Source organism: Phascolarctos cinereus, unplaced genomic scaffold (genome assembly GCF_003287225.1).
Source record: "Phascolarctos cinereus isolate Bilbo 61053 unplaced genomic scaffold, phaCin_HiC Scaffold_4;HRSCAF=312, whole genome shotgun sequence".
Classification (NCBI taxonomy): domain Eukaryota; kingdom Metazoa; phylum Chordata; class Mammalia; order Diprotodontia; family Phascolarctidae; genus Phascolarctos; species Phascolarctos cinereus.
In genome coordinates, this window is record NW_027555847.1 from 604,122,449 (window position 1) to 604,143,029 (window position 20,581).

The 20,581-nt window shown below is 36.8% G+C and overlaps 1 protein-coding gene across 3 annotated transcripts in view; it reads right to left on the reverse strand.

The window, feature by feature from the left end:
- The window catches only part of NUDCD1 (NudC domain containing 1), a 108,297-nt gene that overhangs the window by 23,266 nt on the left and 64,450 nt on the right, over positions 1–20,581 (reverse strand). For all 3 annotated transcript variants that reach the window (XM_020970303.2, XM_020970295.2, XM_020970312.2), the window contains exon 8: positions 1,144–1,269. In XM_020970303.2, coding sequence (XP_020825962.1) covers positions 1,144–1,269 — 126 coding nt within the window. The remainder of the gene's footprint in view (positions 1–1,143; positions 1,270–20,581) is intronic.

Consider the following 20,581-nt stretch of genomic DNA (forward strand, 5'->3'; position numbering starts at 1 on the left):
GTAAACATATATTTTAATATAAATTTTATGTTCTGAATTTTTAAAATTTTATCTTTCATATTTTCAAACCTGATTTCCAATTTTCTTTACTATTCTAAATGTCCTTGATTTTCTGGTGTTAAGGGCTGCCAAGGAGTCTTTTGAATTTGTCTTTTTGAGTTGACATATTTTCTAGAAACAGGGGACCCAGAGCATGTAGGAGGCCTTTAATGTGTTAAAGATAAAGCCCTGCCCTGAGCTGACATAATTTGTTGTTTGCACCTCCCTGTGTGTCCTTGGGAGGCAAGACAAGTGCCAGCCAGTCTGTGCCAGGCTTGGAAAAATGCTTGTGCAGGATCCTCTGTAGATAAGCAGACCCTCCTATCTTCATAGTCTAACCATTTCCAAGGGAAAAGAATGCAGATTTTGCCATCATCTTGCTCCTCCCCTTTCAGAGAGGTTACTGTACCTTTTCCTTCCGATGCCATGCCTCTTCCTCTTTTCTACTCCTGCTTTTGTTGTAATACAGTCATAAATATGCAAACTTCTGTAAGGGCTGGGATCTCTTTGGGTTCCAGAAGCATGTTCATTTCTCTTGTAATAAACCTGGTTTCACATATGTCTAGTGACACTGTGATTACCTGTTGACACCAGGTATCTTTTAATTTGCTACAATGCCTTATTTTAGTGTGTTGTGTGACTGAATCATATATATTTACTTTCAGGGAAAAAAATAGCAAATTTCTCTCAAACAGTGAGTTGATTTTTAGAAGTTAATTATTTTCCAGCACATACTTACAAGCTTTTTTTCCCTTTTAAAGAAATGTGATTTTAGCAATGTACCAGGGCACAAATCAGATATTACCATTAGCCCAGAGTCTATATAATTGTACATGTGGATTAATAAAAGTTTAAATAGCAATGAAGTAAAATATTAAACTTTTCCTATTCCTTTATTTTTAAATACTTAATAATTAGTCATTAGTCATTTCATACAAATCCTCTCCCTTTCGGGTCACTGTTTTTAAGTGACATGATTATCTAGTAATCAGCAAAGTGCTGAATCTTTAGCTCCTTAGTTCCAGTTAATCACCTGGCTATATAGCTTTTTCATGCTTGACTAGTTTTATTTTCTGGAAACACAAATAAACATAAATTACTTACCACATGAGTGGTCTTCAAAGTATTGCCATCAAATCTGCATAAACTGGAGCTCTCTTCAAAGAAAATATCACACTCTTCTAATTCTTGAGCATTACATGGCGGTTTTTCTTTATCTGGATCTGGATTCTTAAACCAGAAAATAATCAAAACCAACATTAGGCACTTAAACAATACTGTCATGTTATAAAATGTATAGCTCAATAATATTTATTGATTAAATATTAATTTCAATATACAGTTGTGCTAAAATAGGATGTTATGTGACCATTACTTGACTATTATAGAGATCTAAATTTTATTAGTTATTTAATTATAACCAACATGAAGATATACATAAACACACCAGAAATGAAAACCTTAACAAAAAATGAAATGTAGTCTAAACAGATGCCTCAAAATTAGGAGGATATTTGCTTTAGTTTTTATTATAATTGGCCCTGTACTATTTAATATGTTTATCAAGGAGTTGGCCAATGGCCATGTTAGCATGCTTGTCAAACTGGCAAATGCCAAAGGCTGGTAACATGAGTCAAAATACTGCACAAAAGAAAGGATTCACAATCTTGACAGATTAGGACATGGGTGGGAAACCTGTGGCCTTGAGGCCGCAGACTCCCCATCCCTGGAATAGAATATTGGGTGAAATCAAGTAAGATGAAATTTGTTGTTGTTCAGTCATTTCAGTCATGTCCAACTCTTCATGACCCCCATTTGGGATTTTCTTGGCAAAGATACTGGAGTGGTTTACCACTTCCTTCTCCAGCTCATTTTACAGATGAGGAAACTGAGGCAAACAGGGTTAAGTGACTTGCCCAGGGTCACACAGCTAAGTGTCTGGGGCCAAATTTGAACTCAGGTCTTCCTGACTCCAGGCCTGGTGCTCTACCTAGCTGCCCAAGATAACCAAAGTTGAAAACGGATAGAGATAAATGTTAAGTCTTAAAACTTAAAGTTAACATTGGGTTCCAAAACAACAATTTCAAGAGTAGAAGACATGGAAGGCCTGGCTGGACAGCAGGTCACAAAAAAAAAAGACTGCAGTATTTTTGTAGAATGTAACTCCATAGGAATCAATAGTATACTACCATATTAGTTAAAATGATAGAAAAGGAAAGTGACAAATGTTGGAGGGGATGTGGAAAAATTGGGACACACTAATGCATGGTTGGTAGAATTGTGAATTCATCCAACCATGTTGAAAGCAATCTGGAATTATGCCCAAAGAGTTATTAAACTACTTATACCCTTTGACCCAGCAATACACTACTTGATCTATTTCTGAAGATAATTAGGGAAAAAGGAAAAGAACCTATATGTTCTAAAATGTTTATAGCAGCTTTTTGTGGTGGCAAAGAACTGGAAATTGTGGAGATGCCCATCTATTGGGGAATGGCTGAATAAATTGTGGTATATGACTGTGATTAAATATTACTGTGCTATGAACTTGATGTTAGAAAAACATGGATAGACACGAAATAATGAAGAGTGAAATGAGCAGAACCAAGAGTAACAGCAATGTTGTTTCGGGAGACTTTGAATAAGTTATTTGATTATTATAAACTCACAAATTAACCATAAAGGATATATGAAAAAAGACATTATTTGCATCCAGAGAAAGAACTGATAAATAGAAGTATGCATAGAATAATTTTACATACACACATATGTATACACACACACACACACACACACCCATCTGTGTCTAATGGCAGCCATACAATAATTTTGTTGTCTATTTAAAGGAATAGCAAGTTGTGCACAATAATCTGCAGTTTCATGTACAATCATCTTTTCTGTTGTACTATATTATGGAAATGCTTATTGTACTCCATAAATTAAAAATAAACTTTAATAATGAAAGAAACAATGCTAATCTTCTTACTAAAAAAAAAAAAGCTAATGTGTAATACAGTAGTCAAGACAACTAATCTTGTATGTTAAGAAAAACAGTTAATAAATATTTATTAATAAAGAAGTGATAGTTGTTTTGTACTCTGCTTAGGCCAAGCAAAATCTGGAGTACTTTTGTCAAGTTCTTGGTAATGAATTTCTAGAAAGGACACTAATAAAGCTGGCAACCATGATGGTGAAGGCCCTTTAAGTCACACCACACAAAATAAGTTCAAAGAAGTTAGGATATTTAGCCTGGAGAAGAGAATATTTTGGTGGAACAGGATAACTATATTCAAATATTTGATGGGCTCATTAGTCAAAGGAGGACTACATTATTCTGTTTGTCCAAGAGTGCAGAACTAAGAAAAAGGGAAGAAAGTTACAAAGGTGCAAATTTAGAACTGATGAAAACACTTCTAACAACTGGAGTTATACACAAGTGGAAGAGATTAGCCCAGGAGAAGGAATCAGCGAGGCATCTACCATCCTTATCCACCCCTCACAACTGTAAATCTTCAAACAAAGATGAACACTTCATGATGTTGTAGAAAGAATTATCAGGCACCAGTTTTAGTAAAAGCTCTGAGGTCTCTTCAAACTTCTAATTTAGTGATCCTGTAATTTGAAATTTTTTATTTTATTTTATTATTATTTTTACACAATAGTCCTGATAAACGCTTTAAAATAAGGGGGTTGAAAATATTCATGGTAGCACCTTTGGTGATAGCAAAGAACTTGAAACAAAATAGATGCTCTCTGCTTAGGAAATGACTGAATTGTGTTACATGAATGGAATATTACTGTGCTATAACATGATGAGGGACCCTGGGCAAGTCACTTAACCCTGTTTGCCTCAGTTTCTCATGTGATGAGGGTCCTCATCACCTCATGCTAGGGTCCTCATCACCTCATGCTTAGGGTATTGCCATAGCCTGCTGGGGAGAGGTCTGTTCATAGCCCTCCTGCTCTATGCTCTGTTTATGATCCAAGTTTGGGTCTGTTATGTGTGTAGTGGAGTTAGAAAACTGAGTCACTGTTCTGCTCTTATATTCAAAACCACATAGCTAAGTTTCTGGAATTTGTTCTGTGTTCAGTACGCAGCTAGGTGGTACAGTGGACAGAGCGATGGGCCTGGAGTCAGGAAGACTTATTTTCTTGAATTCAAATCTGGCCTTAGATACGTAATTAGCTGCGTGACTCTGGGCAAATCATTCAGCCCGGTATGCCTCAGTTTTTTCATCTGTAAAAGGAGCAAGAGAAGGAAATGGCAAACCTCTCTAGTTATCACTGGCAAACAAAATGGGGTCATAAAGAATTGAACACAACTGAAATGACTGAATAACAACAACACAGTTCGTAGAAGCCCATGGATCTGCAACCAGAAGTGGATAACAGGTGAAAGAGCTGCTAGATGTCTCCTATTCCTGCTTGGCCTCCACCCCACCATTCAAAAACTTCTCTATTTATCTTCCTAAGCTGACCTGAATAAAATTCAGGAAATAACATTTAGTTGATAAAATATTTTTGCACAAATAGGTCCTTCTCCTTTTTCTTTGATCTCTTTGTGGATACAAATCTAGTAGCGGTATTGCTGGGTCAAAGAGTATATGCATGGTTTTATAGCCCTTTAGGTATCACAGAATGAAAGTATTTAAAAGAGAAGCCTTAATCCTTGTTAGGGAAGAATTTTTCTTTTTCAAATTAAGTTTAAATTGAAATTAATTCTTCTGGGAGGAAAGCAAGCAAACAGGAATATAAAGACAACAAAAGCTTGCTGTCTAAGAGAATGCTTTTAGAATGCTAAACTCAAAATTCAATTTGAAATAATTAATTTTCATAATAATGCAAAGTTGTTACAGTCACAAATAATTAAATCACCAAATCTCATTATAAATCAACAATTTGATATTTAACATAGAGGATAGAGACTGAACCTGCTGTTACCAGGTATAGGGTACTCTTGAGTCAGGAAACTTTCTCTCCCAATTCAGGTCAGCATCATCTCTACAACTTGTGGTCTCAGAGACTTTCCCAGAGCACCAAGAGGTTAAATGACTTGTCCAGGGTTGCACAGCCAATAAATGTAAGAAGAGGAACTTAAAACATGTCTTCCTGGCTCTAAGGTCAGCCCTCTCTCCCCTAGGCTATAATACCTCAATGCTGCTCTCTGTCCACTCTATTTTTTATCCCAACCAATGCAAGTATTTTACACTTTCTCTTCTTGCTTCACTTAGATGGAAACGCTGATGATAAGGAAGGGGAAAAAAAAAGATAAGCTTAACTTATCACTTAACGTATCACAAATTGGAGAATTAGATGCTAAAAAAATAGGAAAACTGCTCATTCAATTACCAAAGGAATTACAGAGCATTTTTATTACAGAGTGATTCAAATTTTAATTTAAAAAGGGGGGAAATGTGGAAAGAAAATTGTAATGTCATTGATGAACTTTAAAAAATATAACGAAGTAAAAATTACTGACTTTAAAAAGGGCTTTACCTACAGGTTCAGTCATTCAGTTGAAAGATGCACATGTAGATAAATGTTTTATTAAACTTTAATGGATTAGAATTTTACTGAGGAGTATCTGGTCTGATTCATTTTTTACGTGAATCCATGGGATAGGAAAGTAATTCCTAATGGGCTTTGCATCAGTCTAAACCTTCCCTAGTTGAAAAACACTACAGTCTGCAGAAGTACCTATGATAATGGGAAATAAAAGTACTTAATTCTACAAATTCAGCTATTTTCTAAGATTTGAAGTCTAGAACACTTGCATGTCAATAAACATAAAAGTTTACAAAACTAACAGCAATTTATAAGAAAAACCAAAACATTCATTGACTTTGCCAGGGTATTATGACTACTCCAAACTACCAGCTGTTAAAGAAGTGAGTTCTGTGCAATTTGCATAAATACAGCTTGGAAAGCCATTTAACTCTTATGCTTATATAAGGTTATAAAATCAGAAAATAGCTTTTGTATACAAAACTAATAGTACTGATTGCATTAGTTTCCTAGGAAGATTTCCATCATCAATGAAAATTACACCTGCTTAAGCTCCTTGAAGATAAAGACTTCGGAGTATTTTGTGTCTTTGTATCCCTAGTACCTAGCACAAGGCAACTAGGAAGGCCAGGGTGCCAGGCTTGGGGTCAGGAAGAATCATATTCCTAAGTTCAAATCTGGCCTAAGCCACTTACTAGCTGTGTGGCTCTGAGCAAGACACTTAATTCTATTTGCCTCAGTTTCCTCATGTGTAAAATGAGCTGGAGAAGAAAATGGCAAATCATTCCAGTATTGCTGCCAAGAAAACCCCAAATGGGGTCACAAAGAGGCAGATAAGACTCAACAACAACAACCTAGCACCAGGCCTGGCAAGTATGCTTAATTCATTTTCTTGTTAGTCTACATATGTTCAAACCAAGAATCTAAGTTCCTGACTCTGCAATAAAAGTGAAAAATTTGATGAAAGATAGTTAAAATTAAGCATTAAGCGGTTTCAGTTTATTCATGATAAAGACATGAAGGCAGTATAACCCAATTTTTATGTTGACTATATCACACTGAACAGTCAAAAACAAAGAAAAAATTAAAAAAGAGATTGCCAAGAAATATCAGGGACAAATTTAAATTAATGCTTAACAGGTACAATTGCTTACTTTAGGTTTTATTCACAATTTAAATGTTTTATTTTTTCCAATTACATGTAAAAGCAATTTTAAACATTTTTTTTAATTTTGTATTCCAAATTCTCTTCCACCCTCCCATCCTTCCTCTCTTCCTGATGGCAAGCAATTTGATATGGGTTATACATGCACTATCATGAAAAACATTTCCATATTAGTCATGCTGTGAAAGAAAACACAGACCACACACACACACACACACACACACACACACACACACACACGAAGAAAGTGAAAAATAGTATACTTCAATATGCATTCAGACTCCATCAATTCTTTCTCTGGAGGTGGACAGCATTTTTCAATTTCAATTGCTGAGAATAGCTAAGTCACTCATAGTTGATCATTATACAACATTGCTATAATGAACATTGCTATAATTGTGTACGCTATTCTCCTGCTTCTGCTCACTTAAATCTGCATCAGTTCATGTAAGTAGTTCCAGGTTTTTCTGAAGACATTTTGCTTGTCTTTTCTTATACCACAATAGTATGCCATTATAATCATATACCACAACTCATTCAGCCATTCCTCAACTGATAGGCATACCCTCAATTTCTACCACAAAAAGAGCTGCTGTAAATATTTTTGTATATATGGGTCCTTTCCCCCTTTTTTTTAAAATCTCTTTGGGATACAAACCTAGTAGTGCTGGTCAAAGGGAATGTACAGCTTTATAACCCTTCCAAATTGCTCTCCATAAAGGTTGGATTAGTTCACAATTCTACCAATAGTACATTAGTGTCCCAATTTTCCCACAGCCCTTCCAAAATTATCATTTTCCTTTTCTGTTATATCAGCCAATCTGATAGGTTTGAGGTGATATCTCTGAGTTGTTTTAATGTGCCTTTCTCTAGTTAACAGCAATTTAGAGCATTTTTTCAAATGACTATAGATGGCTTTGATTTTTTTATCTGAAAACTGCCTGTTTACATCCTTTGTCAATTGGGGAATGATTTGCATTCTTATAAATTTGACTCAGTCCTCTACCTATTTGAGAAATGAGGCCTTTATCAGAGATACTTGCTATGAAAAAAAAATGCCAGCCTTAATACTTTCCTTCCAATTGTAGCTGCACTGGTTTTGTTTGTGCAAAAACTTTTAAATTTAAAATAATCAAAAGCATCCATTTTATATCTCATAATGCTCTCTCTATCTCTGTTTGATAATAAATTCTTTCCTTATCCATATATATGACAGGTAAACTATTCTAAGTTCTTCCAATTTGGATATGGTATCACCCTTCATATCTAAAACATGTATCCATTTTGACCTTATCTAGGTATACACTGTGAGGTATTTGTCTATACCTAGTTTCTGTCAAATTGCTTTCCAGTATTCATAGCAGTTTTTATCAGATACTGAGATCTCATCCCAAAAGCTTGGATCTTCGGGTTTATCAAACACTAATATTGTGTATTATGTAATTATTTTACTGATCCACCACTCTATTTCTCAGTCAGTACCAGACTATTTTGATGACTACCACTTTATAATATAGTTTGAGATATGTTATGGCTAAGCCATCTTCTTTCACATTTTTTTTTCATTAATTCCCTTGATATTCTTGACCTTTTGTTCTTCCAGATATTTTTTCTAGCTCAATAAAATAAATTTTTGTTAGTCTGATTGGTAAGGCACTGAATAAGTTAATTAGTTTGGGTAGACTGACATTTTCATTATATTGTCTTGGCTTACTCATGAACAACTAATATGTTTCTAACTGTTCTATTTCCGTGAAAAACGCTTTGCAATTATGTTAATATAGTTCCTGGGTTTGTCTTGGCAGGTAGACTCCCAAATATTTTATATTGTTTATAGGTATTTTAAATGAAATTTCTCTATCTCTTGCTGCTGGTCTTTGTTAGTAATACATAGAAATTCCGATGATTTATGTGGCTTTATTTTATATCCTGCAACTTTGCTAAAGTTAATTATTTCAATGAGTTTTTTAGTTGTTTCTTTAAGTACATCACCATATCATCTTCAAAAAGTGGTAGTTTTGTTTCCTCATTGCCTATTCTAATTTCTTCAAATTTTTCTTCTCTTATTGCTATAGCCAGCATTTCTAGTATAATATTGAATTATAGTGATGATAATGGACATCCTTGCTTCAGCCAGATCTTATTGGAAAGGCTTCCTAGCTTATCCTCATTACAGATAATGCTTCCCAGTGGTTTTACATAGATACTACTTATCATTTGAAGGAAAGTTCCATTTATTCCTATGCTTTTGACTGTTTTTTAATAGGAATGGATGTTGTATTTTGTCAAAAGCTTTTGTTTGAGATAATCATATGATTTATGTTGGTTTTCTTAATGATACAGTCAATTATACCAATATTTTTCCTAATACTGAACCAACTCTACATTCCTGGTATAAATCCCACCTGGCCAAAGTTATGATCTTTCTGATATATTACTATAATCTCCTTGCTAGTGTTTTATTTAAAATTTTTGCATTAATATTCATTTGGGAAATTGGTCTATAGTTTCTTACTCTGATTTTGCTATTCCTGGTTTGGGTATCAAAACCATATTTGTATGTAAAAAGAATCTGGCAGGACTCCTTCTTTGCCTGTTTTTCCAAATAGTTTATATGATTTATAATTGGAATCAATTTTCTTAAAATGTTTGGTAGAATTCATTTGTGAATCCATCTGATCATGGCGATTTTTTCTTAGGGAATTCATTGACAGCTTGTTCAATTTCTTTTCCTAAGATCAGGTTATTTAAGTATTCAATTTCCTCTTTTGTAAATCTGGGCAATTTATATTTTTGTACATAATCATCCATTTTACTGAGATTGTTAGATTTTATTGGCATATAACTGGGCAAAACAGCTCCTTAATGCTTTAATTTCACCTTCACTGGTGAGAAATTCACCCTTTTCATTTCTGATGTCGCAATGTGGTTTTCTTCTTTCCTTTTTTAAATCAAAGTAACCAATGGTTTGTCTACCTTACTGTTCCCCCCCCCCATAAAACCAGCTCCTTGTTTTATTTATTAGTTTAATGGTTTTCTCACTTTCTATTTTATTAATTTCTCCTTTGACTTTCAAGATTTCCAATTTAGTGTTCAACTGGGGATTTTTAATTTGTTCTATGTTTAATTAAAGTTCTATGACCAATTCATTGATCTGTTCTTTCTTTCTTTTACTGAGTAAGCAGAGGTATAAATTTTCCCTTAAGTACTACTTTGGCTGCATCCCAGAAATTTTGATAAGTTGTCTCAATGTTGTCATTCTCTTTAATGAAATTGTTTCTATGATTTGTTCTTTGACCCATTTTTTAGGATTAGATTGTTCAGTTTTCAATTAATTTTTAATCTGTGTTTCCATAGGCCATCAAATGCCTCTGAAAAGGAAGCATTTAATATTTATGCATTTGGTGGTGAAGTTTTAAAGCCCTAATACAGGGTCAATTTTTGTGTAGGTGCCATGTGCTGCTGAGAAATAGTATATTCCTTTCTATTCCTATTCAATTTTCTTCAGAGGTCTATCATCTCCAACTTTCTAAAATTCTAATTCATTTCCTTAACTTCTTTCTTGTTTATTTTTTGGTTAGACGTATCTAGTTCTGAAAGGGCCAAGCTGAGGTCCCCCACTGGTACAGTTTTATGGTCCATTTCCTCCTGTAACTCATTTAACTTTTCCTTTAACAATCTAGATGCTATACCACTTGATGCATATGTATTTAGTACTGACATTATTTCAGTGTTTATGGTACTTTTAGCAAAATGTAGTTTCCCTACTATCTCTTTTAATTAGATCTATTTTTCCTTTTGCTTTGTTTGAGATCATGATTGCTACCCCTGCTTTATTTTTTTACTTCAGCTAAATAGATTCTCCTCCAGCCCCTTACCTTTACTGTATGTATGTCTCTCTGCTTCAAGTGAGTTTTAAGTAAACAATGTATTGTAGGATTCTGGTTTTTAATCTACTCTGCTATCTAATTTCATTTTATGGGTGAGTTCATCCCATTCACATTTACAGTTATGATTACTGTTTATTTCCCTCTATCCTGCTTTTTTTCCCGTTTAAATCCTTTTCTTTCTCTACTTCACCCTGTCCGTCCTCAAAATTGTTTTGTTTCTGACCACCTCCCCCAATTTACACTCCCTTCTATCAGTCTCTTTTCCTTCCCTTGTCCCTTTCCCCTACTACTTTCCTGCAGGTAAGATAGATTTCTATACCCAACTGAGTGTGTGTGTTATTCCCCTTTTCAGCCAATTCTGACAAGAGTATGGTTCAAGAGTTGCCCACCATTCCTTGTATCTCTCTCCAATGTAAAAGATCCTTCATGCCTTTTTTTTTATGTGTGATAATTTAACCCATTCTACCCTTCCCATTTCTCCTAGTGCATCCCTGCTGTTATGATATAGGAAAAGGTGTGGTCAATGCTCTCCTGGCCTGTGATCTTGTCTGTGAGAGACCACAAGCATTCTTTTCTACCCTAGAACTGTGACTGCGGTCCCTATTCCTGCTAATCCTTGTTCTCACCCTGGGACTGTGACCCAGAACCAACTATGGGCAATGCAACAGAGTCCTGCACCAAGTACCAGTGAAGCATCTCCTGTAATTTCATTTTGACCAATTGCTGACCCCCTTATCCTTTGTGGGCTGTTTCAGAAGCCACTGCTGCTGATTCACTAATCCCCCAGGCCTGCTGCTGGCTTGCTGGGGGGCAACCTACACTGGACTGCACTGCACTACCTCCCCACTGAGCCAGACCCTTCCTGCCAAACTTTTAAGTTTTCTTAGGCTCCAAAACTGTTTGACCCCATCTTTTTGTTGGTTCTGCTACTCAAGAACCTGTTTTGAGGTGAATTGGAGAAAGGTATGGCAATTCTCTGCCCCTACTCTGCCATCTTGGCTCTGCTTCCACCTTACTTAAATTTTTGAAAGCACAATGGTTACATTACTTGTGAATATGTCCCTAAAGCTAACTTAACTTGTTTTCTTGAGTTGCCCTATTTTCCAGAGGTACTGAACCCAGGGCATACGGGAAGCTTAGAACAAGCCAATGATGAAGTTCCCTGAGCTGACATTAACAGTGATCTTTTGCAATCTCAATTCTAACTGAACTCTCAGTGCCCTTTGAAGTAGAGTCACCTATGAGACAAACTCCAGCCATTTTGCACCAGACTGATAAATTGTGCAGGTGGCAGTTTTCAGATAAGCAAGGGCATCCTGCCTCTATGATCTAGCAATTCCCAGAGGGGGCTGTCTCTCCTCCTACTCCTGCCCCTTCCTCTCACCTAACCTCACATTTGGGAGGGGACTGCCCCTTTTTATTCCCATAAAACTTCCTATTTTGGCTGTAACCCATAAATATCCAAGGCTTTACCTGCCTCCTGTTGGGCTCCTTCGTACTTTGTATAAAGTGTACCTGACATTCATGTCTTCTGCTTCTTCTTCTAATAAAATAGGTTGTTACTCCAGTTGTGACTATAGGTTGATACTTTGTTTCTCATAAAATAAGACTATGTGCTAAGAATGTAAAATATAATCTATTAAAATTTAATTACTTTTCAAATACAGAATCAGTTTCTTTCTCAATGTAACCTAATCTCATTTTTATTGTAATGACTATAATTTTACGTAGTAAAACATTTAATACAGAGCAATTCTTTTAAGTCTATTTAAAATGATATCCAAGAAATTTATAACAGGGAGGAAAGTATTAAAATGTTCACAAAAAGCTACAAAAGAAGAGTAAGGTTAATAATTTGCTCTTCTCTCTTACAGTACATTCTTCAATTATTTGGCAAATTCATTTTCAATTACTTCAAATGAGGTTTCTAAAATATTCCCTTCAGCAAAAAATTAGATTTCTAATACTATCACTAGAAAATTTTCTTTTTTTCCCACAACATCTTTATTTCCTCACTACACACATTATTTATTCCAAGTCTGTCAGGTTTCCAAACTACTCTTTCCCTCTCATCTCAACAATGGTAATAATGGGGGAAGAAATTAAAACAAAGTTTATCAATAATAATAATAATAATACCAACAACAATAACATTAGTCACAAAAAATTATGGAAAGGTCATCCTTATAGAGCCCAGACATCAATCAATGCAGGTTTTCCAAAGAATTGGTAGAAACAGTGTAATGTATTACTACAGATTACCAAAAGTTGGTTGGCTGTTGTCCTTCATTCTTAGAAGAGGACCAAAATGACAACATTCAGCTGGAGTCAAGGTACAGTGTGCCTAACTGTGGCTCATCAGACTAATACAAGCTTAGAATGCTCTATCACAGGCCATACACAATTAGCTCATATGAACATTCGGAGCAGAAATGTCTCTAAATTTGTACATCTCATTTCTTTTGAGCTACTCCAATTCTGTTTCACTCACAGAGCACAGCGCTTTCTTTGATGTGGGCATGCCATGCATCCTTTGCCAGCATCTCCCATGTCATGCAATCAATTCTAAAGATCTTCACAGAGACCTTAAGAACATCCTTGTATCACTTCTTCTGACCACATGTAAGCACCTTCCTTGTGTGAGTTCTCTGTAAAATAGTCTTTTATTTATGTTTCGCATTAGAACAGCATGACCAGCCCATTAGAGCTGTGCTCTCTGCAACAGAGTTTGAGTGCTTGGTAGTTTAGCTCGAGAAATGACCTTAGTGTGCCAGCCCTTATCCTGCTAGATGATCTTCAGAATCTTCCTAAGACAATTCAAATGGAAACGTTTCAGTTTCCTGGCATAGCACTGGTACTGTCCAAGTTTCATAGGCACACAACAGTGAGATCAGCACAACGGCTCTGTAGACCTTCCATTTGGTGGGCAATCTAATACTTCTTCTTTCCCACACTTTCTAATGAATGCACCAACTTCATCATTTATATGTACATCTCTGGGAATTATACTGCCAGAGTAAGTGAACTTATCATGTATAGACAGCGTGATGCCGGCTGGTGGAGAACCTGTGTTTTCCTGGTGTTAATTGTTAGGCCAGAATTAGCACAAGCAGCATAGAACTGATCCACACTTCGTTGTATCTCAGCTTCAGAGGCTGCATTGAGTGCACAGTAATCTGCAAACAAAAAATCATGCACTAACTCTCCCTCTACTTTAGTCTTAGCTTGTAGTCTTTTCAAGTTAAATAATTTGCCATCAGTGCAGTAAACTGACCTTGATGTTGTAGATTCTTCATTGAAGGCATCTGACATCATTGCTGAAAATACTAGGCTAAAAAGCATGGCTGCAAGCACACAGTCTTGCTTCACTTCACTGGTAACTGGGAAAGTGTGAGAGCATTCTCCATTATCCAGAACCCAGGCAAGCAAGTCATCATGAAACTGATATACAATAGTGTTGAACTTCTCCAGGCAACCAAATTTTGACAAAAGTAATACATAGTGAATAACTAAAAAGCCGTGATGATCAATTGTCAAGAATCATACAGAAATTTGCCATCCTTTAGATACACATAACCCCACTATATTCTTTATAACTCAACAAATAACTATATTTGAACCATAGCATACCAGGAAAAACACTAACACATAAAAATTTAAGAACAGCATTTCTAAAAAATGTTGCCACACTGAAAACTCCTAATCTCCAAACTATAAAAAATAGAAAACAACAAATACAGACCTCACAGAAGAAACCAAAATCACCCCTTTCATCCTGTCTGCTATCTGAGCTGTGTCAGACGCTTTCAGTGATTCTACAGAAGATGAATTTACAACTTAATATTTTTATTCTGACACAAAGAACAATCATTTAATCCACCTGCACAATAGTCCACCAAACACAAAACATCAAAGAATAATGGTAAGATGTCCCTGGACTATTTCTAGCTGAATTTCAACAACTATAAGATGACAATAACAATAGCAGTAAGATTTTCAAGTGACCAGAATAACAAAGAGGCCAGAATAACTGACTAGATTTTTGCTATTCCTCCTAAATTTAACAAGCGACAAATCCCTGTACCACAAATACAAACCTTAAGATATTCTTGAAAATTCAGCAGAGAGATTGCACTGGAACTGGAGCATCATCATCAAGGATAAAGCAATACAATGACTCAAATATTACAATGCTTGATGCAAATTTTAGAACAATGTTTTCAATAGATGTTTCTAAATCAAAAATTTATAGCCTCCAACTTATGTGGAATGAGAAAAATTTAAAAGCAGACACAGCAGAGTAAGTCAAAAGCTTTTTGTAAGGAGAGATTACTTTTATTTTATTTTTTGTATCAGTATCCCCAGCTCACTGCAAACACAGTGGCTGGCACAGATTTGAAGCTTAGAAAGGACTTGTCATTTGGTTGATTGATTGATTGGGGGAATAGGAAAAAAATACTTATCTTCATCCCAATCATCCTGTCTGCTACTATTAGAGCTGTCCTGAAAATCACTGCTGAGAGTCTTTAGATCCCAATTCTTTCACTGAATTACAACATTCCATCTACCTACTCCAGTTTGCCAAACACTATATATCAAAGAAAAGGCAGAATAGCAACTTGTCCCAGGACCATTTCTATCTGAGCCAGAAGGGGCATAAAGATGAGAAGAATAAAATAAAACAACAGTCATTTACATACGGCTTTGAGGTTTGCAGTATGCTCTACATACACATTTTCAGTTCCTCCTCACTTTAGCATTATAAAGTAAGCACTACAGGTATTATTATTTCCATCTTACAAATGAGGAAATTGAGGCTTATAGGGGCTAAGTGATTTGCTCATGGTCACACAACTCATAAGTGTCAGAGGTGGGATTCCATATTCTGTCTGGACTCTTCACTGAACTATTCTATAGGAACTGTATCAATTACACTAAAATGAAAATACAATTTTATTATTAATCTCCTAAAGACTTATAGTATTTTCCTTAAACTAATCTCTTGCTACCTTGTCCTATCACCTATTGTGCCAATTGTCATTTCTTTACTTTTCTGTAGCTATTTACACTGTTGGGCACCTCTTTTCCTCTGTGGATTTTCTTGTTATGGCTATCTCCTTCTACATGTATAGCTTATTCCTTCCCAGTCTCCTTCGCTGGATCATCATTCATGTCCTGCCTGCTCTATGTGACTGTGCCTCAGGGCACGGACCTAGGAACTCTTCCTTTCTTTCTACATTTTTTCCTCTCTTGATGAAAGAAAAGGTCAACCCTTCTACAAATACTCTTGATCTTACTCCCTCCTATCTTCAAGAAACTGCCCCCAATATCATTCCAGCTCTTCATTTCCCTCCAGCTGTTCTGCGTGGTTTGAACTTCAAGAAGATCATGTTCCCAAGCGGAGTAACCTTCCCTCCCATACCCTGTCAGCTCCTCTTGTGTTTAGTCCTTCTCTTTTAGGTTATAAACTTTCTGAGGGCAGGGACTACCTTTCTTTTTCTTATTTGTATCCCCAGGGCTTAGCACCAGTGCCTGGCACACAATGGGGAAATCAATAATTATTTATTAACTATTGACAACCTCTACCTATCTACTGGTTCCTTCCTTACTGCCTGAAAAATCCTTAAAACAACAACAACAACAAACTTCACAAGACCCTGCCATCTCAAATATCATCTTGCGTCTCTTTTCCCTTTCTTAGACAAACTTCTAAACAAAGCTGTTTATGCTGGTTACATCAATTTTCTCTTTTCACTCACTTTTTAACCCTTTATAATTTGGCTTCTGACCCTCAGCATTCCATTGAAAACTGTTCTCTAGCTACCAATGATCTCTTAACTGACAAATCATAAAACATAACTTATTTAGACGTGAAGAAAACCTACGGTTATCTAGTCCAACTTCCCTTAATTTAATGGTGTAGAAACAAGCCCAGGGAGCTTAAGTAATATGCTTTGAGGCCAGGCAAAAAGCTGGAATTTAAAAATCCAAATCCAATGACTTTTTCCCCCTTCAATCCTAATCTTTCATGATCTCTCAGCAGCATCTAACAACACTATATATTGAAAACGATCTCCTCCTAGGTATCCGAGTTTTTGTGACAGTGTTTCTTGGTTCTTTTCCTTCTTTTCTGATCCCTCCCTTCTTGATCTTCTATGGTGGCTCTTCATTCAGCTCATGCCCACTAACTGTGGATGTCTACCAAGACTATCTCTTTTCTCTTGTGAAAAATGATTTTTCTTGGTAATCTGTGTCTTGGAGACTCAGAGCTGCACCCTGCCAGCCTCCTGCTTTAAAGTTCTTCAGAAGTACATTACTGATAATGAGATTGCATTGAAGCTTCTTATCCTGGTCAAACCAGACCAAAATCTGAATTGATTTTATCCTACTCAGGCTTGGGTGGAGACAGATACTACTGCCCAGATAGAAGGAGGCTGGGACTGGTCTGGAATGGCTGATATGAGCCTGGGTTGAAAGGGTATTTATATAATGTTGTACCCCCAAATCCCAGACCAAACCAGTTCTGAACTGGCCTCCTTAGGTGGGCCCAGTTTTGGACTGAACTCCTACACAATGGATGTCAAGTCAGCTTGAGAGAAATTAAAACCGTGGCAAATGCACTCTAATTTCATTTGTCTCTCAGAATAAATAAATTGGGGTCCACACTCTTTATACTCTTGGACTTGTTATCTCAATCTCAATATGTTCAAAACAGATCTCACTATCTTTTCCCTATAAACTCTCCATTCCTCCTAACTTCCCTATGTTTTTCAGTGGAAATACTTTCCATCCAGTTTCCAGGTTTGCAACCTTGGAATTATGGCTGGTCATTTTTTCATCATCCCCATCCACCATATTCAATTAACTGTCTTGTCAATTTGACTCCCACAACATCTATAAAATGAAGGCTTTAAATTACTTCTTCAATCAGTGAAATCCAGCTATTACTTGGAGAACCCTTACCAGTTCTGGTTGCTCCTTTTTTCCTGTTCAATAACACAGAGCATCAGAGGAAGAGCTGATATGTTTTGCTCCTCCTAGAGATATTTTTAGATGTGTTTATAACACTGCCACTCAGCATCATCAACTTCCTTGAGGTGCATTCAATCCATTTATATTGTCCAACACAGGCCCTTCTGTCAGGTGCAGTGGCAAGAGCAGTGGTGCTAGAGTTAGAAGGTCTGAGTCAAATCTGGGCAACCTTGGGCAAGTTACTTAACCTCCCTAAGCTTCAGTTTCCTCCTCTGTAAAATGAGGGGAGGGATCAACTGGCCTCAAATTTGTGATCATTTCTTAACAGCTAAATCCAGTGGCTTTGGTCTTCTCTCAGCCCACATTCTTGACCTTTCTGAAGGTTTCAGCAATGCTCCCAAAGAAATCAGACTGCAAACAAATAAGGAAATCTTTCAATTTTACCTCTACACATTTCTTGAATCTGTTCTCTTCTTGCCACCACTCACACCAGCCATCAACAGAGTTCATGCTCTCATGACCTCTTGCTTGGATTCACGAAACAGACTTCTAATTGGACGCCAGGCTATCAGTCTCAACCTCTTCAACCTATTCTTCACACAATATTTTGACACATAGGAGACATTTAATAAATGATTATTCATTGAATGTCTGATTGAAAAAGCCCAGATCTGGCCATGTCATTTACCCGCTCAAGAAGCTTCAATGGTTCCCTTTTGCCTAAAAAACAAAATACAAGCGCTTTAGCTTGCCATTTGAACACCTTCACCACTTACCTCTAACCTACTTTTCCAGACTGTATATCTGTGCCAGAACTTCACACTATCTACTGTTAAGCCAAACTGTTATAATGGATGTTTGGCTTTCCACCCACGAATAGTTAGAACACTTTCCTCCTCACCTTCACCACTCAGAATTCCTACCCTCCTTCAGGTTTTAAAAAGTGTTATCATCAAGACTTCCGTTTCTGGAAGCCAAGATGGCAGAGTGGAAAGGTAGTCACTCTCACTCTCCCCTATCAACCTCCGAAAACGCAGAAAATATCACCCCAGAAAAAAACCCTGGAACAGCTGAACTAGAAGGAAGACAGGGAGCAGCAGTGCAGCAGCCCAGCAAACGGCTCTCCCAGTGCCTCAGCAAAAATAAGGGAGGCAGAACTACAAGGGGCCCCAGGCAGATAAAGTACCCTTCGGCATTCATCTGAAAGGAGGTGAAGAAAACAACCTAAAGGCTTCCTAGAGCTCCAGTTCTGCTGGTTCCAGCCCAACACCAGATGAGCTGTCAGAGCCCTGCAGTCTCCAACTGTGAAGAAATCCTGAAGCCCAGGTGGTAGAACAAGCAAACACCAACACCTGGACCTCCGAGTGCCTCAGTGAGGGCAGGGGGAACCGGTGGAAACCAGCTCAGAAAACCACCAGGTGCCTCTGCACTCTACCACAAAGGAATCTCCCAGTGAATTAGCAGAAAGAGGGAGACAACACTGCAGGGGGCCCCAGGCAGATAAACATCCTGCAGCAGCCATCTAAAAGGAGCTGTAGAAAGCTAAAGGAAAGGAACAGCAGGCAACCTAGAATTGCCTGAAAGTTCCAGTCTTCCTGATTGGGATGGCCCAACACAAGGTAAGCTGCCAGAAACCTACAGCCTCCAATTGCCAACATAAGAGGCCCCAGCACACAAAGTCAGTGACCAAGACCTAGGCTCCCAACACAAGAAGCTTGGGTCAGTGCCCTGTGTTCCCTAGCAGGAGAACTCAATCTTTTTAAAGGCCAGGGAATAAAGAAACACCATAAGTAAAACGAAACGTATCACAGATTCATATTATGAGAAGAGTGAAGATCAAGACAGAAATTCTGAAGAGGACAACATTGTCAACAAACCCACATCTGCAACAACAAAAGGGAATATGAACTGGTCTGAAGCCCAAAAAGCCTTCTTAGAAGAGCTCAAGAAGGATTTTAATAGTCAAATGAGAGAGGTAGAAGAGTCCTTCAAAAATAAAATTGGCCAATAGGAAAAAAAAATACACTGAAGAAAACAAGTCCCTAAAAAAGACAATTGGCCAATTGAAGAAGGAAGTACAAAAACTAACAGAAGTAAACAATCTGTTAAAAACTAGTATTGGACAAATGGAAACTAATGTCTCTATGAGAGAGCAAGAATCAGTCAAACAGAAACAAAAAAATGAAAAAAAAAACAGACGAAAATATAAAATACCTCACTGGTAAAACAACTGACCTGGAAAATCGATTCAGGAGAGACAATTTAAAAATTATTGGACTACCTGAAAATCACAATGAAAAAAAAGAGCCTGGACAGTATCTTTCAGGAAATCATAAAGGAAAACTGCCCTAAAGTCCCAGAACCAGAAGGTAAAATAACTATAGAAAGAATACACCGCTCCCCATCCGAAAGAGATCCCAAATTGAAGATGCCAAGGAATATAATAGCAAAATTCCAAAATTACCAGATGAAAGAGAAGGTGCTGCAAGCAGCCAGAAAGAAACAGTTTAAATATGGAACCACAGTAAGGATTACACAGGACCTTGCAGCTTCTACATTAAAAGACCGCAGGGCGTGGAACATGATATTCCTTAAAGCAAAGGAGCTTGGAATGCAGCCAAAGATCAATTACTCAGCAAAAATGAGCATGATTTTTCAAGGGAGGAGGATATTCAATGAAATAGGAGACTTCCAAACCTTCCTGATAAAAAGACCAGAGCTCAACAAAAAATTTGATCTTCAAGTACAAGATTCAAGAAAGACATAAAAAGGTAAATGAGACAGAAAGATACAATATGTAGTTAATAAGGGTGGATTGTTTACATCCCTACAAGGGAAGATGACACTTGTAGCTCTTGAGAACTGTATTGTTATTTCACCATATTAAAGGAGTATACATAAAGGGGGTGGATATTAGTTGACTCTGATGTAATGATAAAAAAAAAAAACCTAATCAAGTGGGTTAAATGTATCCAAGTAAGTGGATTAGTCTGATCTTAGAAAAGGTACT